This window comes from Pleurodeles waltl, chromosome 5 (assembly GCF_031143425.1).
Source record: "Pleurodeles waltl isolate 20211129_DDA chromosome 5, aPleWal1.hap1.20221129, whole genome shotgun sequence".
In the NCBI taxonomy this organism is placed as follows: Eukaryota; Metazoa; Chordata; class Amphibia; order Caudata; family Salamandridae; genus Pleurodeles; species Pleurodeles waltl.
In genome coordinates, this window is record NC_090444.1 from 1,857,186,319 (window position 1) to 1,857,209,944 (window position 23,626).

Genomic DNA, 23,626 nt, shown 5'->3' on the forward strand with positions numbered 1-23,626 from the left:
GTGCTAGAAGTGCATGTTCTCAAGTTGCAGCTACAAGTTAGTAGTCTAACGGTGTGAGTGAGTATTTAATACTCTGCAAGAGTGTGCTAGCAGTAGATGTTCTGATGGTGCATGCAACTATTTAATATTCTAGGTGTAAGTCAGTAAGAATTACTCTGCAGGAGTGTGCTAGCAGTGGATGTGCTGAAGGTGCATGCTACTAGTTAATACAATAGAGGTGTGAGTGAGTAGTTAATACGCTGTAGGAGTGTGCTAGCAGTGCACCTTCTGAAGGCATATGCTACAAGGTAATACTCTAGGTGTGAATCAGTAGGTAATAATCTGCAGGAGTGTGCTAGCAGTGGACGTTCTGAAAATGCATGCTACTATTTAATATTGTAGAGGAGTGAGTAGTTATTACTCTGCTGGAGTGTGCTATAAGTGCATGTTATGAAGGTGCATGCTGCAAGTTAACACTCTAGAGGTGTGAGTGAGAGGTTAATTCTCTGTAGGTGAGCAGTTAATTCTCTGTAGGAGTGTGCTAGCAGTGCATGTTCTGAAGGTGCATGCTACTATTTCATACTTCAGAGGTTTGAGTGAGTGGTTAATACTCTCCAGGGATGCACTAACCATACAAGTTCTGAATGTGCATGCTACTAGTTAATACTCTAGAGGTTTGCGAGACTAGTTATTACTCTGCAGGGATGCTCTAGCAGTGGGTCTTCTGAAGGTGTATGGTACAAGGTAATGATATAGAGTTGTGAGTGAGTGGTTAATACTCTGCTGTAGTGTGCTAGAAGTGAACATTCTGAAGATGCATGCTACTATTTAACACTCTAGCTGTGTGAATGAGCAATTAATACTCTGCAGAAGCATAGTAGCAGTGCACATTTTGAAGGTGAATTCTAGTTTATACTCTAGAGATGCAAATGAGTAGTTAGTACTCTGCAAGAATGTGTTAGCAGTGAACATTCTGAAGGTACATGCTACTATTTAATACTCTAGAGGTATGAGTGAATAGTTAATACTCTGCAGAAGTGTGCTTGCAGTCGGCATTCTGAAGGTGCATTCTTCTATTTAATACTCTAGAGAAAAGAATGAACAGTGAATACTCTGCAGGGATTTTCTAGAAGAGAGCATTCTGAAAGGGCATGCTATTATTTAATACTCTAGAGCTGTGAGTGAGCAATTAGTACTCTGCAGGGATGTCATAGCAGTGCATTTTCTAAAGGTGCATGCTACAAGTTAATACTCTAGAGGTGTGAGTTAGTAGTTAATACTGTGCAGGAGTGTGCTATCAGTGGCCGTTCTGAAGGTTCATGCTACTATATAATACTCTAGAGGTGTGAGTGAGTAGTTAATAATCTGCAGGAGTTTGCTAGCAGTGCATGTTCTCAAGATGAAGCCACACGTTAGAGCTGTGAGTGACTAGTTAATACTCTGCAGGAGTGTGCTGGCAGTTGACATTCTAAAGGTGCATGCTACTATTAAATATTCTATGTGTGAGTATATAGATAATACTCTGCAGGAGGGTGCTAGCAGCGCATGTTATGAAGGTGCATGGTACAAGTTAATACTCTAGAGGTGTAAGTGAGTAGCTAATACTCTGCTGGGATGTGCTAGAAGTAAACATTCTGAAGGTGTACGCTACTATTTAATACTCTAAGGGCCAGATGTAGCAAAGGTTTTTACCCATTCTGTGTCTATGGGAAAAAGTGTTCGTACATATGGCCCTAATTGTGTGAGAGAGCAGTTAATACACTGCAGCAGTGTGCTAGCAGTGCATTTTCTGAAGGTGCATGCTACAAATTAATACTCTAGAGGTGTAAGTGAGTAGTTTATATTCTGAAGAAGTGTGCTAGCAGTGGGCGTTCTGAAGGTGCATGCTACTATTTAATACTCTAGAGGCGTGAGTACTTAATAATCTGCAGGAGTGTGATAGCAGTGCATGTTCTCAAGTTACAGCTTTAATTCAATGCTCCAGAGGTGTGAGTGAGTAGTCAATACTCTGCAGTAGTGTACTAGCAGAGGATGTTCTGAAGGTGCATACTACTATTTAATACTCTAGAGGTATGAGTGAGTGGTTAATACTTTATAGGGATGTGCTAGCAATTCAATATTGTGAAGGTGCATGCTACTTTTTAATACTCTAGATGTTTGAGTGAGTAGACAACAATCTGCAGGAGTGTGCTAGCAGTGCATGTTCTCAAGTTACTGCTACAAGTCAATACTCTAGATGTGTGAATGAGTAGTTAGTACTCTGCAGGAGTGTGCTAGCAGTGGACGTTCTGAAGGTGCATGCTACTATGTAATGCTCTAGTGGTTGGAGTGAGTAGGTAATACTCTGCAGGAGTGTGCTAGTAGTGCATGTTCTTAAGGCGCATGCTACAAGGTAATACTCTAGAGGTGTGAGTGAGTAGTTAAATCTCTACAGTAGTGTGCCAGCAGTACAGATTCTGAAGGTTCATGCTTCTATTTAATACACTAGAGGTGTGAGTGAATAGTTAATACTCTGCCAGAGTGTTCTAGCAGTGCACGTTCTGAAGGTGCATGCTACTATTTATTATTCTAGAGGTGTGAGTGAGTAGTTAATACTCTGCAGAAGTGTACTAGCAGTGGTCGTTCTGAAGGTGCATGCTGCAATTAATACTTGTAGGAATCTGGCCTGGTATTGGAAGTGCTTATCCCACCGCTGCACCACCAATGTAGGAAGCTGGCCTGAGTGTGGAGGGTGCCTAACGTACTTAAATCTTTTACCAGGTCCACCTATACCCTATTAGTGAAATGTAGGCAGTGTCTAGAAGCCAGGCTCTCTAGAGGTAGCTGTGGATGAGCAGCCAAGGTTTATCTAGGAGACATGCAAAGCTCATCAATACCATTGTAGTCGCACAGCACTTGCACACATGGAAGAATACACTCAGTTTCACAAAAATAAAGGTACTTTATTAAGGTAACACCACACCAAAATTATTATAGAGGTAATACTCCCTTAGGAGGTAAGTAATACACAGGTTATGTACACTAGTTGTCAGAAATAGGCATAAGAAGAGTTAGAAAACAGTGCAAATAGTGTAAAACACAATAGAGAATAGTGCACCTAGGGGGAGCACAAACTATATACTAAAAAAATGGAATTCAAGAGGGTCACCCCCACCCAGGTAAGTGGAGTGTATAGAGGGTCGCTGGGGGTACCAGGAAAGCACAAAGGTAAGTAACACAACACCCCCCAGGAAGCAGAAAAGCAGGAGTAAATTACTAGAATTTCCCCAGAACACCCACTTAGAAGAAAATAAGAGAATTGCAAAACCCAGAGATGACTGCAAGAAACCAACAATGGATTCCTGAAGAGGAGGACCTGTGGAAAAAGGGGACCAAATCCAGAAGACACAGCAGAGTCCAGTAGGGGCAGGAGCCCCTATCCACCAAGCTGAGGTTTGCAGGAGTTCGTCGGCAGTGCATAAGAAAAGTCAGCACTGCAGCCCTGGAGTCAGAGTTGAGTTTCTGGAGGATGCATGTGTGTCCCATGCCAGAAGGAAGATTGCAATCAGGTTTGTATGTCCAGATTCAACCAACAAGCCTTGGCACAGGCAAAGTTTGCTGCTGGCAGAAAGTGGTGATGCAGGGGACCAGCAAGGCCCAGGAGAACTCAACCCAGAAGAGAGAGTCAGAGGGGGCCCTCAGCGTTGCAGAGAGCCCACAAAAGCATAGCACGACGTACAGGAGTCCCACAGGATAGGGACATAGGCGCAAATGGAATCCACACAGCACTACTAAAAGGAGTTCCATGCCGCAGGTGAGTCACTCAGGGAGCTGTGCATCGTTGGAAGGAGTGCTGGGGGCTGGAGCTACAAAAAGACTGAAGACCTCTTGGAAGAAGTGCAGAGCATAGGGGTACTGTCCTACATGGGAAGGCAAGGGCTTACCTCCACCAAAGTTGGACAGCTGGCAGAGAGGACCACCTAAGGGCCACTTCCAACCACCACCTGTGCAGGATCCTTGCAGCTCAGCAGGAGAGGGGATCCAGGCAGCCGGTCATTGTTGCTGTTGGTGCTTGCAGATGCAGGGGAGTGACTCTTTCATTCCAAGGGAGATTGCTTCTTCTTTCCTGTGCAGACTGAAGACACGCTGTCCTCAGAGGATGCACGACCAGGGAAATGTTGCAAAAGCTGGCAGGAGCCGGAAAAACAATGTTTCAGGCAAAATCTTCGTCTTTGTTGCAGATTGTTGGGTCCTGGAGAGTCCAGATGCAGTTTCTTTGGTAAGAAGTCAAAGTAAGGGATGCAGAGGAATGGTACTGGAATCTTGCAAGGCGAATCTGAGGACCACCCAAAGAAGACCATAGATAGCACTGAAAGAGGGATTGGTCACCTAGCTGGGTTACCACCTATCAGGAGGGGGATCTGACGTCACCTGCCTGGCCTGTCCACTCAGATGTGTAGGAGGCTGGCCTGGTTTGTAGTGGGTACCTAAGGTACTTACAACTTATACCAGGTTCAGTTATCCCCTATTAGTGAAATGTAAACAGTGCCTAGAAGCCAGGCTGTCTAGCGGTTGTGTGGATGAGCAGCCAAGGCCTAAATAGGAGGCATGGAAAGCTCTTGCAGTACCACTGTAGTCACACAGTACTCACACACATGAAGAAAATACTCAGTGTTACAAACATAAAGGTACTTTATTTTGGTGACACTAATGCCAAAAATACCTTAGAGACTATACTCACTTAGGAGGTAAGTAATACACACAGTATATACACTAGAATGGAGAAATAGCTGTAAAACAGTTAGAAAACAGTGCAAATAATGAAAATCACAATAGTTAGAAATGGACCTGGGGGAAAACAAACCATATACTAAAATAGTGGAATGTGAAAGTCGGTTTCCCACCTAGGGAAGTGTAGTGTGTAGAGGGGCACTGGGAGTATTAGAAAACACCAAAGGTAAGTAATATAAACCACCCCAGAGCCCAGGAAAGCAGGAGTAACTCACTGTAACTTTCTAGAACCCACAAGAACATGTGATAGAAGATTTAGCAAGAACCAGAAGGGACTGCAAGACCCCAAAAATGGATTCCTGGACCTGAAGACATGTGGAAGAAGGGGACCAAGTCCAAGAAGCACTGAAGAGTCCAGGGAGAACAGGAGCTCCTGCTAACCCAGATGAAGGTGTAAAAAAAGAACCACCAGTGAAGAAGAACAGTCTGTACTGCACCCATGGAGACAAATGCAGGTTCCTGGTTGGTGCTTATGATGTATGTCCCACGCCGGATGGATGATTGCAGTCTGATTTGCTTCAGTCCACCACCTGTGTTGCTGGATCCACGCACTTCTTCAGGAGAGCGGACCCAAGCCACTGGTCGTCTCTGCAGAGGGGTGCCTGCTGAAGCAGGGAAGTGACTCCTTCACTTCACAGGAGATTCCTTCATTCTTCTGGTGCAGGCTGAAGACTGTCTGTCCTCTGAGGATGCATGACTGGGAATCAGTTGCAGTTGCTGACAGAAGCTGAAGATACAATGTTGCAGAAGTTGTCTTTGCTTCTTTGTTGCAGTTATAGAGTTCCTGGAGGGTCCAGATGCAGTTTCTTTGGTAAGAAGGTGAAGTAAAGGATGCAGAGGATTCCTGCTGGAGTCTTGCAATCCGAATCTGAAGAACAACCCAAAAGGGAGACCCTAAATGGCACAGAAAGGGGGATTGGTCAGCTAACAGGTAAGCACCTATCAGAGGAGGGCTCTGACATCACCTGCTGGCACTGGCCACTCAGATGCTCCCAGAGTGCCCTGCCAACTTGGAATCCAGGATGGCAAAATCCAGAGACACTCTGGAGGAGCTCTGAGCACCACCCCTGGGGTGGTGATGGACAGGGGAATGGTCACTCCCCTTTCCTTTGTCCAGTTTCGTGCCAGAGCAGGGACTGTGGGTCCATGAACTGGTTTAGACTGGATTATGCAAGGAGGGCACCACCTGTGCCATTCAAAGCATTTCCAGAGGCTCTGGGAGGCTACCCCTCCCATGCCTGTAACACCTATTTCCAAGGGGAGAGGGTGTAACATCCCTCTCCCAAAGGAAATCCTTTGTTCTGCCTTCTTGGGCTTGATCTGCTGAAGCAACAGGAAGGCAGAAACCTGTCTGTGATGTGGCAGCAGGAGGGGCTGCCTGGACAATTTCAGAAGACTGTAATGGTCCTCTAAGGAGCCCTCAGAGTGCATGGAATCATACGACCAATGCTTGCAAAAGCCTTGGGGTATGATTCCAACATGTTTGATACCAAGCATGGCCATGTTTGGAGTTACCATTGTGCAGCTGTATATAGGTAGTGACCTATGTAGATTGCATGTGTAAAATGGCCTCCCCGCACTCACGAAGTCCGGGAAATTGGTCCTGGATGACGTGGGGGCACCTCTGCTAGTGCAGGGGTGCCCTCATACACAGGTGCTCTGGACCCAGCCTTCAGGGTTTGACGGCCTGGAATATGGGTGACTTTTAAGTGACCTGGTGCAGTGTGAATGGCAGTGAAAGGGTGCATGCTCCATTTCGCACAGGCTGCACTGGCAGTCCTGTCGAAGCCTTTGCATTGGCTCCCTATGGGTGGCAAAAAAATGCTGGAGCCCATAGGGATCCCCTGGAACCCCCAATGTCCTGGGTACCTAGGTACTATATACTAGGGACTTATAAAGGGGCACCAGTATGCCAATTATGAGTGGAATACTGTGTTAACAGTATCCAACAACCATATTTAGGGGGAGAGAGCATAACTACTGGAGTCCTGGTTAGCAGGATTCCAGTAGACACAATCAAACACACTGATAAACAGACCACAAATTGGGGTAACCATGCTAGAAAGAGGCTACTTTCCTACAAGATGCTCCCAGAGTTCCCTGCAACATTGGATTCAAGGTGGCAGAACCCAGGAACCCTCTGGAGGAGTTCTGGGCACCACCCCTGGGGTGGTGGTGGACAGGGGAGTGGTCACTCCCCTTTCCATTGTCCAGTTTCGTGCCAGAGCAGGGACTGCAGGTCCCTGAACCAATGTAGACTTGTTTATGCACAGAGGACACCAAATGTGCCCTTCAAAGCATACTAGTGGCTTGGAGAGGCTACCCCTCCCAAGCCATGTAACACCTATTTCCAAAGGGAGAGGGTGTAACACACCTCCCCCAAAGGAAATCCTTTGTTCTGCCTTCCTGGGCTTGAGCTGCTCAAGCAACAGTAGGGCAGAAACCTGTCTGTAGGGTGGCAGCAGCTGGGGCTGCCTGGAAAACCTCTGAAGGCTGTGGAAGCAATGCTGGGGTTCCTCTAAGGAGCCCCAAGAGTGCATGGAATCATAGAACCAATACTTGCAAACATGTTTGATACCAAACATGCCTAGGTTTGGAGTTACCATTATGTCGCTGGGCATAGGTAGTAACCTATGTCCAGTACATGTGTAAAATGGCATCCCCGCACTCACAAAGTCTAGGAAAGTGGGTCTGGAGTTTGTGGGGGCACCTCTGCTACTGAAGGGGTGCCCTCACATACAGGTACATTCACCCTGCCCTCTGGGACGAGAGGGCCTACCATAGGGGTGACTTATACTAACCTGGTGTAGTGAACTATAGTGAAAATGGGTGCATGCACCCGGTTCACGCAGACTGCAATGGCAGGCCTGCAGAACCCTTTTCTTGGGCTCCCTATCGGTGGCAGAATTACTGCTGCAGCCCAAAGGGATCCCCTGGATCCCCAAAGGCCTGGGTACCTAAGTACCAAATACTAGGAACTTACATGGGGGCACCAGTATGCCGATTGTGGGATGAAATACTGAGTTTTGGGAAAGGAAGCATACTCACTGGGGTCCTGGTCAGCAGGATCCCAGTGAACACAGTCAAACACACTGACATCAGGCAGAAAAGGGAGTCACCATGCAAGAAAGAGTGTACTTTCCTACAATACTCTAGAAGAGTGAGTGAGTAGTTAATAGTCTGCTGGAGCGTGCTAGCAGTACAGGTTCTGAAGGTGCATGCTACTAGTTGGTACTCTAGAGGTGTGGATGAGTCATTCATACTCTTCTGGAACATGCTAGCAGTGCACGTTCTGAAGATGCATGCTGGACGTTTATAACCTGGAGGTGTTGGTGAGTAATTAACAGTACCATTATGTACTAATAGTAGTTACTGTGCAGAAATGCGCTAGTAGCTAATACTTGTGAGGTTGGGACTCACTAGACGTGCACTTGACTGCATTCTGACGGTATGGGTGAATAGTTGCCACTACCAAGGCAAGCACTAGGAGTTAATACTCAGGACAAACATGAACTCCTTGAGGAGTGTACTAGTGCACTCCACATGAGGCATAGGCTACATCTCACCTCCACCATCCTCCACAGGAGATTCCTGTCCCAGATTTCAGGTGCCTGCTGCTTATTTAGCTATGGTCTTGCAGTGCAGTGGCCTCCTCCTTTCTCCTGTACCTCATTACAAGTTAAAGTTACAAAGTGCCCTAAAGATGAAGAGAGAGGACCAGTGAGCACATCCCACAAGGCCTTCTGCTTTCACCTGCATCTCATCACAAGTTAAAGTTACACAGCACCCTAATGATGTGGTCAGACAGGACCAGCACACACATCTCATGAGGCTTTCTCCTCTCCCCTGTATCTCATCACAATTTAAAGTTACAAAGCACCCTAAACATGCAGCCAGAGAGAGGACCAGTAAACACATCTCATGAGACCTTCTCCTTGCACCTTTACCTCATGACAAGTTAAAGTTACAAAGCACTCTAAACATGCATTCAGAGAGAGGACCAGTAAATACATCTCATGAGGCCTTCTTTTTGCACCAGTGTCTCATCACAAGTTAAAGTTACAAAATACCCTAAACATGCAGTTAGAGAGAAGACCAGTTAACATGTCTCATGAGGCCTTCCCCTCTCACCTGTACCTCATCGCGTGTCAAAGTTACAAAGCACCCTAAGCATGTAGCTAGAGAAAGGACCAGTAAACACATCTCTTGAGGTCTTCCCCTCTCACTTGTACCTCATCGCGTGTCAAAGTTACAAAGCACCCTAAGCATGTAGCTAGAGAAAGGATCAGTAAACACATCTCTTGAGGTCTTCCCCTCCCACCTGTACCTCATCGCAGTTTAGAGTTACAAAGCACCCTAAACATGCAGTCAGAGAGAGGACCAGTAAACACATCTCATCATGAGGCGCTCTTCTCTCACCTGTACCTCATTGCAGGTTAAAGTTACAAAGCACCCTAAATGTGCAGTCAGAGACAGGACCAGGAAACACATCTCATGAGACCTTCCCCTCTCACCTGCACCTAATCGCAGATTAAAGTTACAAAGCGCCCCAAGCATGCATTGAGAGAGAGGACCAGGAAACACATCTCATGAGACCTTCCCCTCTTGTAGTGTGGTCATTTTTATGTATCCTTTGCGCGTTTGCTTCAGGCGTTAGGCCTTTGTGCACTTTGCCCTGGATGTATTTTATTCCTTTGCTTGCAGCATGGAGCCTCTGTGCACTTTGCTCTAAATGCATTTTATTCAGCTTCGTACTGTTATTTTTCAAATAGCCAGTTCTACGTTCTTGTTTTATTTTTTATATCACACTGTTTAGCCTACTTCAGCACTGGAGTTCTCAATAACACATTCTTGCTCACTCTGGGCTCCAGTCAAGGATACAGTCTGGTACATTGCCGATAGACGTGGTAGGAGTTTAGTCTTTGGATACATTCCTGCGTAGGGACGTTTTGTGATCACACTGACATGTTAGTTATAAAAACACTTCCTTGTCCTAATACACGGGAGAGGGAGATTCGGACCCGTGAACCACAGCTACACGCTGACTGCCCTGTTGCAGATGCTGAACCAGATCACAGGCCTTTGCTCAGGTATGAGGGTTGATGTCTTCCCATGGAATCTGAAAGGCAAGCTTAGAGCTTAACATGCTGTGCTCGAAATAGAACTTACTTAGAGAGAACAAACCTATTAACACTATGATAGCGTTGTTCTTGTGTTTCACTCTCATCGTGACTATTTCAATCCTACTGTGTTGTATGGTTCTGGTTATTGCGGCTCACACCTTATTATCTAAAATGCAGTCATTTTATTAAAAACAATCTATAAAACTTAAACTGCCTTTGTCATTTGTATATGAGATCATACTGTAAATGAGAGAGCTTGTTAGGACCTGAGTGACCACAACTTCCCTGAGAAGTTCTAAAGATGTCATGTGCTCGGCTGCCCAATCATCCCTTCCCCTTGGGAGAGATGAGGCACTGCTAGTTAGCCGGAGCAAAACCGGATTAAAGGTAACAGAAGTCCTTCTAAGTGGGTCAGACTCAGTCCCCCACACCAGGAACGACCCTGTTGCCTAGAAATCCAGTAGTCTCACTCTCACCTGCACCTAATCCCAGGTTAAAGTTACAAAGCACCCCAATCATGCAGTCAGAGAGAGGACCAGTAAACACATCTCATGAGGCATTCTCCTCTCACCTGTACCTCATCACAAATTGAAGTTACAAAGCACCCTAACCATGCAGCTAGAGGGAGGGCCAGTATACATATCTCATGGGACCTTCTCCTCTCTCCTGTCCCTTAACACAAGTTAAAGTTACAAAGTACCCTAAACATGCATTTAGAGAGAGGACAGTAAACACATCTCATAAGGCCTTCTCCTCTCTCCTGTACCTTATACAAGTTAAAGTTAGAAAGCACCCTAAACATGGAGTCAGAGAGAGGACCATGAAACCCATCTCATGAGGCCTTCACCTTTCACCTGTACCTCATTGCAAGTTAGAGTTACAAAGCACCCTAAATATGCAGTCAGAGAGAGGACCAGTAAACGTATCTCATCATGGGGCTTTCTCTTCTCACCTGTACCGTATTGCAAGTTAAAATTATAAAGGATCCTAAACATGCAGTCAGAGAGAGGACCAGTAAACAAATGTGATGAAGTCTTCTCCTTTCAGCTTTCACCTGTACCTCATTGCAAGTTAAAGTTACAAAGTGCCCCGAGTAAGCTGTCGGAGAGAGAATTAGTAAACATGTCTCTGAAAGCCTTCTCCTTTGACCTCTCACATGTAATCATCAAAAGTTAAAGTTACAAAGTGCCCTAAACATGCAGTAAGACAGAGGACCAGTGCACACACCTAATGAGGCCTTCTCCTCTCACCTGTACCTCATCACAAGTTAAAGTTACAAAGCACCCCAATCATGCAGTCAGAGAGAGGACCAGTAAACACATCTCATGAGGCATTCTCCTCTCACCTGTACCTCATCACAAATTGAAGTTACAAAGCACCCTAACCATGCAGCTAGAGGGAGGGCCAGTATACATATCTCATGGGACCTTCTCCTCTCTCCTGTCCCTTAACACAAGTTAAAGTTACAAAGTACCCTAAACATGCATTTAGAGAGAGGACAGTAAACACATCTCATAAGGCCTTCTCCTCTCTCCTGTACCTTATACAAGTTAAAGTTAGAAAGCACCCTAAACATGGAGTCAGAGAGAGGACCATGAAACCCATCTCATGAGGCCTTCACCTTTCACCTGTACCTCATTGCAAGTTAGAGTTACAAAGCACCCTAAATATGCAGTCAGAGAGAGGACCAGTAAACGTATCTCATCATGGGGCTTTCTCTTCTCACCTGTACCGTATTGCAAGTTAAAATTATAAAGGATCCTAAACATGCAGTCAGAGAGAGGACCAGTAAACAAATGTGATGAAGTCTTCTCCTTTCAGCTTTCACCTGTACCTCATTGCAAGTTAAAGTTACAAAGTGCCCCGAGTAAGCTGTCGGAGAGAGAATTAGTAAACATGTCTCTGAAAGCCTTCTCCTTTGACCTCTCACATGTAATCATCAAAAGTTAAAGTTACAAAGTGCCCTAAACATGCAGTAAGACAGAGGACCAGTGCACACACCTAATGAGGCCTTCTCCTCTCACCTGTACCTCATCACAAGTTAAAGTTAGAAAGCACACTAAACATGCAGTCAGAGAGAGGACCAGTAAACACATCTCACGATGAGGCGCTCTTCTCTCACCTGTACCTCATCACAAGTTAAAGTACTAAGCACCCTATACATCCAGTCAGAGAGAGGACCAGCACACAAATCTTATGAGACCTTATCTCACCTGTACCTCATCACAAGTTAAAGTTACAAAGCTCAGTAACATGCAGCCAGAGACAGGACCAGTAAACACATCTAATGAGGCCTTCCCCTCTCACATACACCTCATCACAAGTTAAAGTTACAAAGCTCAGTACACGTGCAGACATAGACAGGACCAGTAAACACATCTTATGAGGCCTTTCCCTCGCCCCTGCACCTCATCACAGGTTAAAGTTACAAAGCACCAGAAACCTGCAGTCAGAGATAGGACCATTAAACACTTCTCATGATAAAAGACTTAGCAGCACTTATCCAAACCAAGTTGCTGCCATGGGACAGTTTGGTCTTCGGAACAAATAAGTAATTCATTATTCATTCTCCTTCTGAACTCCATCAAGAATTCAGGCACCAGTGGAAAGCGGAGGAGTAGTGGAAGTAAACAGAGGGCTCTGGTGAGACAGTGCTGCTGCACAAACTCCATCCTGCCTTGTGACAGGCTCAGTCAGCTGCCATGCCTCAATGACCCCCTGTTGGTACATCCGTTCAGGGGCATGCTGAAGCTAAAAGGATGAAGCTGAACCTGATTTTGTTTGTGTTGGCATATGTAAAACTATTACACTTTTTTAAAAAAAGCAGCAGCACACAACGCCCTGAGGAAGAAGAAAACTCTGGGCCTCATTTTGATCTTGGCAGGTTGGGTTACTCAGTCACAAATGTGATGAATGTCCCATCCACTGTATTACAATCCCATTAGAGCCTATGGAAATCGTAATAAGGCAGATAGAATAACCGCCATGTTTGTGACTGAGTAACCCGTCTGCCAAGATCTTAATCAGGCCCTCTGTTTCTGGATACATGGTGCAGGACAGTAAGACCACAGTGTGCCAAGACTGCGGCTCCTCACCATGTACTGTGTAAAGTACAAAAAAGCAGCGTAGTGGGGAGCAGGGCCACGTCAGCAATGAGCTGTGGGGTCTGGACATAGGCACCCAAAGCCTACTGCACACAGCTGACAAATGACATCCATAATTCACTGTTGTGTGTGCAGGATTTCATAAATGAGTCCACAATGACCACAGGACACATATTTTTTTAAGACACAGTTTTCCTTTAATCATTCAAACACTAATTAACACTACCACATGTGCAAAGTGTCTTGTTGACATTGACAAAATATGCTTTACATTAACTGCTTATGCTGCTTTAACTTTCGTACAGAACCACCCTTCAAACTGTGGGCCTGATTCACAAAGATAAACTTAGACCTGAAGTCTAAGTTTAGATCTAAAGTCTAACTTTAGACCTGAAGTCTAATTGTATACCTGAAGTCTAAGTTTAGACCTGAAGTTTAGACTTAGGAGGTCATTCCGACCGTGGCGGTCGGCGGTGAAGCGGCGGTAAGACCACCAACAGGCTGGCGGTCTTTTTTCTGACATTCTGACGATGGCGGTTACCGCCATGGCCAGCCGCCGCTTCACTGTTCCGACTGCCACGGCGGTAACGACCGCCGGGCTGGAGACCTGGGTCTCCAGCCCGGCGGTCGTCACATACCGCCGGCGGTATTCCGACCCGCCTGACCCCGGCTTACCGCCATGGATTTCATGCGGTTTGGGACCGCCATGAAATCCATGGCGGTAAGCACTATCAGTGCCAGGGAATCCCTTCCCTGGCACTGATAAGGGTTTCCCCCACCCTCCACCCCCACCCCAACTCCCTCCCCTACTCTCCCACCACCCCTGCCACCCCCAAAAGGTTGCAGGACCCCCCTCCCCACCCCGATCCCCAACATGTACACACACATACACACATACACGCACGCATACATGCACGCAGTCATGCACATACACACACCCCCCCACATTCATGCATGCAGTCATGCACATACACACACCCCCGCACTCATGCACGCACTCTCAACATACACACACACACACCCCCATGCACGCACACAACTCACAACACCCCCCCACCCCCTTTCCCTAACGGATGATCACCTTACCTGTTCCGGTGATCCTCCGGGAGGGAACGGGACCCATGGGGGAAGCTTCGCCGACACCGCCACGCCAACAGAACACCGCCACAGTGAATCACAAGTCGTGATTCGCTGGGCGGTGTTCTTTTTGCGTGGCGGTGGAGGTGGAGCTACCTCCACTTCCCCGCCTGCCGCTAGTATGGCTGTTGGCGGCTCTTCGTCCGGAAACGGGCGGAGCGCTGCCAACGGTCGTAATGGCCCATGCGGAAGACCGCCAGCACTGGCGGTCTTCCGTTCGGCGGTCTACAAAAAAGACCGCCGAGGTCAGAATGACCCCCTTAAGGTCTAAACTTAGACTTCAGGTTTAAAGTTAGATTTTAGGTATAAACTTAGACTTTTAGTCTAAGTTGAGACCAAAATCCTAACTTAGACCTGAAGTCTGAGTTTAGACTCCAGGTCTAAACTTAGACGTCCGGTCCAAAGTTAGACTTTAGGTCTAAACCTAGACTTAAGGTCTAATTTTACCTTTGTGATTCAGGCCCTTAATGATTAACGTTAGAGACATTAACTTTTGAGAATATCTTGGACTGTTTCAAAGTCTCCCAACGCCAATTAGGCATAAACCTTAACCACACCAGTCAACATTAGGCTAAGGGTTTTGTGTTTTAAGAAAGTTTATGGCATGTGAACTTTAAATGTATAATAATTATTTGGCCCATCTCCATTCTCCCTGCGAGCACACATTTTATTTGTGTGGTTGGTGGAGGTCATTCAAACAGTATACATATTATTCAAATAGCACCCTCTTGAATCACCCTCTCGGGTCTGACTTCTTCCTGCTGTTTTGTGTCTACAACTCAAGGTATAGTTCAAAGGGATGTGACATTCACAGGTTAAGCCACGAACAGAAGATTGGCACCTACCACTGCTTACACAACCTAGGCACTCACCACGCCATCACCAGTGGAAGGCAGAGATGGCAGGTTCATGAAAGTCTGAAGGAGAATATGGAGGAGTTTCTAAAAGGTTATAAGACTGTAACTGTGATTGTATTTATATGGCACTTACTACCCCTGACAAGGCGTAGCACTCTACTCTGGATCCCAAAATGGATTAGTGGTTGATTAGTATAAGGAAAAATGAGTAGTTAATTCGAGCAATTAAGTTTGGGATGAGTCATAAGAGGGACAGAGGAGGGAAGAGTCTACAAGTGTTAATTTGGAAAATCATAGTAAAAGGAGGTATGGTATGAGTCAAAGGAGGGATAGAGGAAGGAAGAATCTAGAAAGGATATTAGGTAGAGAATGATAGTAAAATTATGTTTGTAATGAGTCAGAGTGGAGATAGAAGATATACTGAGAGAAGTATAAGATGAGGTATAGAGTAGTGCATATGAGAGAGTTGAAGACTTTTTTCTACAGTAGAAGTAAAGTAATACATAGATTGATACATAACTACATAGAAAGGTATACATGTATAAGGAAAATAATAAAGAGATAACATGTGCATGTAAGGATAAATAGCTAAACACTCAGACTTTAATTGTTGCTGTTGACAAAGGTAATTTATTCGTGTGTTTGTATTCTTTCTTGTTGGGGGCGGATTTTATTCATTTTTTTATTTATCTACATAAATGTATTTATATTTTATATTTCCCCCGATATTTCAATAGTGAAACACTTATAGATTCAATTTTTATGATGATATACACAAATTGTGATAGATAAAATAAATTAAGCAGAGACCCATAGCATATAAAATATTAAATTATAAGTAAACTATGCAGTGACCTATATTCATGTCATACATAAATGATATATATCTATATCTATCTTTATATTCACTGAAAAAACAAAGGTTACAGGAACATTGTAATTAGGAAATAGAATTAAAAAAACATAGAAACTCACTCAAAAAAACAAATGTTACAAGAATGTTATAGTTAGGCTCACATTTTAAACGTACCAAACCATAGAAATTCACCAGTTATAGTTATTTCAAGTAACTATAATTCGTGCCCTAAGGTAATTATAACTTGCGCCCTTGCCATGCACTGTTTTTTCGTCAAAAGTTTTACTGCAAATATTACATTGACATTATCAAGGATGTTATCAAAGATGTCATGAGTGCTGTAATTTGTAGGGTAATTAGCAGTGCATTGCGAGGGCGTTACAGTTACTTGAGATAACTCTAACTATAACATCCCTGTAACCTTTGTTTTTTTTCAGTACATTTCTATGGTTTTTCTAACGTAAAGCATTTTTCATTACTATACGTTAATCTAACCACCTGAAGGCCGTGCGTGGTGGCGGTTGGCAGCAGGGTCTGGTGTGTGGTCAGGCCCTGCAGCCAACATCTACAACCACCTAACCCTGCGCAGCGCACGGCCTTCGGCCATTGGCAGAGGCTGCGGCTAACCCCTATACCAACCATACCCTGCAAGGCCCTCCTCCCCAGGCCGATCTCGGCCCCGGGGACCCCATCTCCTAGGGCCCAGTCTCAACATTTAATTTTTTTCAGGGTGGGCGGGCTACACAGCCCCCATCCCCACCCCAGGGACCCTATCCCCAGAGACCCAGGCTAATTATACATTTTTATTGGGGAGGGGCCTTGTGGCTCACCTCCCCAGGGCCAATCTTGGCCCCAGGGATCCATCTCCCAGGGTCCAGCATAAACATATATTTTTTTTATTTGAGGAGGGAGGGAGGCAGGGCGACCCCCCTCCCCAGGCCAATCTCAGTGCCGGATACTCCATCCCCCGGGCCTGGTCTAATTATTACTTTTTTTATGGAAGGGGGACATGTGGCCCTTCTACCTAGGGCTGATCTTGGCCCCAGGAACTCCATTCCCCAGGGTCAGGCCTTCTAAAATTATTATTTTTTGTGGGAAGTGGGCTGTACGGCCCACCTCCCAAGGCCAATCTCGGCTCTGGGGACCCCATCCCCTGGGATCCAGCTAATTTTTTTTTATTTTATTTTGTTTGGTTTTGGGAGGGAGCCATGTGGCCTCCCTCACTAGGGCCCTCTCAGCCCCGGGGACTCCATCCTGCAGGTCCCAGCCAGATGACCTGGGTGCCCCCCAAGGGCATCAAGTCACAACGTTGGAGACCGTGGGGGAGACAATCGGGGAGATCATTTAGGCCCCCATGGTCCCAGCTGGCTCCCCACCTCCTGTGAAGGCCCCCACTGTCCCAGCTGGCTCCACACCTCCTGTGGGATCTAGCAGTGCTATCACAGAGAGGGAGCTGCTAAAGCAGCTCCCTCTCTGTGACAGCTGTTTTCTCTGTGTGCCTGCTTGCCTCTTCATGGGCAGGCAGATAGAGGAAACCTCCACTCCCATGAAGAATGAGCTGTTCATTGGAGCACAGTGTTTGCTGAGACTTGGCGACAGCTGTCAAATCTGCCGTCAAGCCACAGCAAACAGCTATGTCGCAGGGTGGGCACCAGGGACATGGCAGGATCTGCCCTGGGGCTGGCGGTCCCCAGGGCCATCAGTGGCTCCTCAATGGAGTTCCCCCCTCCCACTAATATAGCCACGTGAAAGTGGTGGTCCCCGCGGCTGTGGTGGAGGCCCCTCCGCACACAATTTCTTAATAGCCCTATGAGGAGGATGTCCCGGGGGCTGTGGGGAGGGGGTCACGCAGACCCCCCACATAGAGTTAGATTAAAGGCCCGGGGAGGTGGTGGTCCCCGGAGCTGTGAGGGGGGGCCACACACCCACCGCATAAAATTAGATTCAAGTCTCCAGGGTGGTGTTGGTCCCTGGGGATGCGGGGCGGGCAGCCCCCCCCTCACAATTCATGAAAGCCCTTGGGTGGTGGTGGCCCGCCCCACATTATATTTGCAATGCCCTCCAGGACTTGGCCCACCTGGGGGCTTCAGAATTACAAAGTATAGGAGCCCGTGCTCCTTTTAAAAAAAAAAAAAAGAAATTCACTGATCTGCCAGATTAAAAAAAATAAAAATGTATCCCTGGGGGTTCCCTTTGGGACCCCAGCACCAGAGCTAAGGGGTCAGGGTGTTTGTACCCTGGCCCCTTTGGTATTTTTATTTTTTATTTTTTTGTGGGACTCAGCTGAAACCGAGTCCCAACATAAGCTGCCAACACTTCCTTGTTGAAGTGTTGGCAACCAATCAGATCTCAGTACGAGATCGGGAGGGCTTATGAATACTTCCCGTCCCTATATATACAAATTTGGATTCATTTGATTTCTCAAAAGCTACTAAACAGATTTACAATAGATAACACAAAGTGCTCTTTCGCGACCAAGAGCTACCTTTCTGCCAAATTTGGTGTAACTCCGTCCAGTGATTTGAGTGCTATTGTTGTTCAAAATCCCTATGGAAAAATGAATGGGGAAAATGCTTTTTGGGACCCCCTTTTCTTCGTCCCCTGCTTGACGGATCACCCAGAAACGTTTGGGGCAGCAGCTGAACTGAGAGTCGTATCTTCTTGGAAAATGTTGTGAAGGTTCATCAGACGGCGCCTAGGTTATTAGCAAAACAAAATATGTTCCTTCTATAGAAACTAGGGCGACCAACACTAGGTAATATATATATATATATATATATATATATATATATATATATATATTTTTTTTTAACATACATAATATATAGATTTGTTAGGCAGATCCATAAGAAGAATTATATATTTATATATAATATATATATATATATGTGTGCAAAGAAATGCACAAATATAAATACATACATATAATCATAGAATGCATGTTTACATACAGAGGCATATGTTTTAAATTTGTGTTTTGAATATGGTGGTGATGAAGGAAAGAGCCAACTATTTAGTTGCCTTCTGGAGATAAGATAATCATCTGAGGCTCTTATGTTTGAGGATAATGAATTGTTTAGTTTGACTGCTTAAACAGAGAAAGATGTACTACCCATGTTTTTGCTGGAGTTGAGGTTTCTTTGTTGTATGTATTTGGTAATTTTATTCCTAATGCAAAATAGTCATGTTCCATGTATTTCTTTGTGGGTGATGCAAAGCAGCTTGAAGGTGGATCTTCTGGCAACCAGTAACCAATGTAGGGCCCTCAAGGCAGGGGGGATGTTGGCTTGTGGCTTTGCATTTAGTAGTAGTCTGATGGCAGAGTTCTGAATTTGTTGTGGTCTTTTCATAGTTAATAAAGATGATCTGTGGTAGAGGCCATTGGAGTAATTCATTTTAGAAAGTACAAGAGAGGTAGAAGCTTGGACCTTGTGTGGAAATCCTAAGTGGGAAACATGCATTGCAGAGTTTTCATAGTAATGAAGTTTGATCTTGCTAACTTACCACTTGGTCATTCAATGATAGGTTGAAGTCCATGGTAATTTCAAGGTGTCTTAGTTCCTTTGATACTTTAGGGGGTGGTCCCAACTATTCAGGCACAGAGTAGGTCATAATTTTTCCAATCAGCACATGTGAGTATTTCAGTTTTGAACACATTCAATTTGAGATGGCTCCATGTCAACTATGATCAATGGCTCTGAGACAACTGAAGATTTTTGAATATCTGATGTCTTTGGGGCTGTCCAGTTTAGGAAGTATTTGTGTGTCACTTGCGTTGAAAACGTTTTTGATGATTGTTCTGACTCATGTGGCATCAGAGGTAGTTAAAAGAATGTTCTTGAAGCTATGCAGTGGGCAAGGGTCAGAAGGGAGGATGGCTGACCTGCTTGCTTTGACAAGATTAATAACTTTAGGTACTGGTATATGTTTGAAGGAATGTAGAGGCAGTGTGCCAGCCTATATTTACACGGTTACGCAAAGTCACATGGCGTGGCATTTCATGGCCTTGTAAATATGGACCTCTTTCACGCATGACACTGTGTGAAAGGGGCGTTCCATGGGTGTTGCTTGGGTTGTTCCCATGCAACATCAATGGAACTGGAAGGAATCTGACGCATTGCTAGATTTACAAAGCAGGGAATGTGTCAAATTCCTACACCACCTCAAGGGTGGCTTAAGAATGAAATATCTTTATTTCTCCCTATTTTTTCCTCTATCCATGTGTGCTGCACTCTGCAGCACACATAGAAAGAGGAAAACACCTCTAGTGATTGTTTTGTGCAGTAAGGTGTCCCTTCCTGCACAAAAACAATCATCCATGAATCGCAGGCACCCCTGCACCATGGTGGAAGGCGTCTTGTGCACCAGCGCAGGGGAAGAGGACATAAATGTGCTGTATATTGTAGATACAGTGTATTTCTACTCTTTCCCGGTGGCGCAGGATGACATAGCAAGGCACTTGCTGCGCCGCCCCATGCCCCGGGCCTCATTGATTGATGTAAATACAGTGAATGGTTTTACACACTATAGCAGACGAGGCTCTAGCCTGTCTCTTCATAGAGAATTCATCAAAATGGAAGATGTAGGATACACCATACCACCTGTGCATGAATACATGGAAACTAATCATTGACCAATGTAATGGAAAACTGAATAGCGAAGAGAAATTCATCTCTGACACTGCTTCCTCTCTCTTTCAGTGGGACCTCGTGTGTGAGAAGAAGTGGCTCAATAAAGCCTCATCAACCTTTTTCTTCATTGGGGTCACGGTGGGAGCCATTTTTATTGGTTACCTGTCGGACAGGTACAGTATTGTACATCCATTATCTTCATAATGTGCAAGCATGTTCCTCCATGTGGTAGAACTCTTGCTGATATTAAACAACAGTCACTGTGTGTGGTGCGATGTGTTGTCCATAGGGAAGTATTTTTATCTCCCTTATTTGGATTAAAAAATAAGCACTTGGTGTTGAGGTGGCAGATGGTGGTTGAAATGATAATGGTTTAAGAAATATTTATTCAATAGGTGATAAAAGTCCAAAAATAAGAAAAATCTTTTTGCTCACTCACATTAAAACAACTATGAGCAAAACAAGATTTCAATTACATCTTCTTTGTTCTTTTCAGTTTCAAGTTTATCACTCTTCCACCAACATAACAAATAGCTTTTGGAAAGTTTTTGCAATTTATTATCCAATTTACCCATCCCTCAATGCCTCAAGATCTCTTTATTTGGGGGGGCGTGGTCTGGCCATGGGTGAAGATGGTCGCCTCAATCTGGTGCTCTGCGAGACGGTAGGCCCTGATCCAGGCGGAGGCGCTCTGAGGCCGTGAATACCACTAATCGAGCCTGAGGACTACTCTACAACGCACTCTGGCTGGGGGACTGTGAGTGGGGTGCCTCTGCCATGTGCATCTCTCCAGTGCTGCTCAAACTGGGTGTGAACAGGGAAGGCCTACCCCGTCGCACGAGTCTGCGGCCCCGCGTACCGTCAGAGTGCGGCCGGAGAAGATCGAGAGCAGCAACTGCAGTCAATGCCAATGGCCCCTCCCCCAGCACCAGAACAGCAGCGGCGTACAAGGTGAGGACTCTGGCCCTCCTCCGCTGCATAGGGAACCTCCCCTGCCTCTTGCCCCTCCTACAACATATGAACACTCAGCAGCATAACGCAGGGCAAATGGGCTCTTCCTATGCTGGTCTGCTCCGACTAGAGGCCCCGCGGGGTGGCCGTAAGTGAATACGGGGGGATATACCCCCGCCCCAGCGCATCAGAACTGTTCTGAGGGCCAGCTGGAGAGTATATAACACCCCTCCCTCCTGCAAACCCTCAAAAGACCCTGCGACATTACCCTCATCTGGCTGAACAGGAGGCTGCTCACTGTCTTGCACCAAACACCCCTCTTTTCCCTGCCATCATCGGGGCGACTGAATGTCACCTACAACAATAGACCGCCGTGAAGCAGGCCCGGCATGAGGAAATCAAGAGTTAAGTTTGCTTGCATTGTTGTTGAGTGAACATGAGGGGCCTGAACACGGACTGCTGGGGGTGACACAACACCACGAGAGAGGGAACCCCACAAACAGAGAACGATTGTGTGAGCTCAGCAATGCTCATCCTCCCCACATTCACCATCCTTTAAGGTACTCAGAGACCAGGTGAAGGACACAACAACGGCGTGATAAAGGCAGACAGATGGCCCAACATTAGGACCCTCCCAGGAATCGGAAGCACAGAGTAGAAGTTGACATCTCCCCGCCCTCCCAAACAGCCTACCTTCTCTGGGGACACACTGACAACAGAACAGACTCAATGGCCCCGTGGGCTCCTCACCGCTAAAACACCAGAGCAGCTATACCAGACTACAGCAGGGGTCACTGACCCCCTCCCCTGCTCCTGGGCGATCGCGTTAACCCGGCCAGGCTTCGCTTACAGGTCAGGCCAGTCTTGTTGTTCGAGGTGCTTCTATCTAGTAAAGAAAAAGGACATGAGGGTCAGCTCCCACTTCTCCCTCTCCTGCTCACAACTATCCTTTCTCTGCTGCTACACAACATGACATCATTAGCGGAGCGGTGTCTGAGACTTAAGCCTGCGGACTGAACCTAAATAATTGGTATTGAGATGCCCGGTAGCAAAACGGCAGGCAAACCCGCTGGTAAGACGACAAGACGACTTCTTTTTTTCTGAAGCCCTCCAACACTCGTGACCCACGATCTCTGCTACAGGACCACCATTGTTGGTTCTATCCCACACCATGGCTAACCCGGAACAGGAAGCAACTTTGGAAAGCATACTTTAGGAGGTAACGGCTGTGGGCTGATGGCTCGAGGGAATGGATTCTGCCATATCCTCGCTGACAGCAGAGACGAAGTCCATGCACCTAGACATTGCGAGCTTTCAGTCTCATATATGAGGGCTATAGCAATGAGTGATGACTGTGGAAGACCATATTAACACCGCGCAAGACAGGGACCAGGAACTGTTCTACTTACGCAGCAACCTGGTACACTTGGAAGATAGGAGTCGCAGAGACAATGTCCGCTTTCTCGGATTCCCTGAACAAACTGAAGGAACTGACACCCAAGCCTTTTTGTAAGACGTCCTCCCCACGCTAAGTAACCTAACCTTCGACCCACCACTGGAGTTTCAAAGAGCACACCGATTGGGCCCAAAACGGCAGTAAGGCAACCTCTGACACTGACTGATAATTGCCTGTCTCCTCCGCCATGGGCAGGCCTGTCAAGTCCTCCTAGCGGCTAGATCTCATGGTCCATTTCGAACAGAAGGATTTGAAATCTGCATAACGGCAGATTTCTCGAAAGAGACCAACGATCGCCGGAAAGCCTTCATGTCCCTCAGACCCCGGATGCGCCAATTAAATGTGAAATATGGCTTGTTTGACCCAGCAAGAATGTGGATTACAAAAACCGATATGTCCAAGGACTTTTATGAACCAGAGGACCCGCAGCTTTTTCTGGATAATTTACCACCCCAGTCAATGGAAACAATACCACCAGCCGGGCTAGAGGTCCTGCCCACTGACATACGGAGTGCACTGCCCCCCCCAACGCATATGGAGGGTAAAAGCCGCCAAGAACTTAACCATCTTCCAGAGGCAGAGACTTAGAGAGGCTCGCACAAACACATGACGACACGGCCGAGTACTACAGGCAGTGGCGTACAACACTCAGCTATCAGACAGGGACAAGTCTCGCTCTTCCCTGAAGCCTACCTCAGATCCTCCAAGAAACCACAGCTAGGATATGAGACGCTTGAGGGTCCGGAGACCTACTTGAGGATC

At 46.2% G+C, this 23,626-nt stretch overlaps 1 protein-coding gene across 1 annotated transcript in view; it reads left to right on the top strand.

Annotated features, from left to right (window-relative positions):
* The window catches only part of LOC138297449 (solute carrier family 22 member 7-like), a 137,686-nt gene that overhangs the window by 27,034 nt on the left and 87,026 nt on the right, over positions 1-23,626 (top strand). The window contains exon 3 of the mRNA XM_069236799.1: positions 20,527-20,630. Coding sequence (XP_069092900.1) covers positions 20,527-20,630 — 104 coding nt within the window. The remainder of the gene's footprint in view (positions 1-20,526; positions 20,631-23,626) is intronic.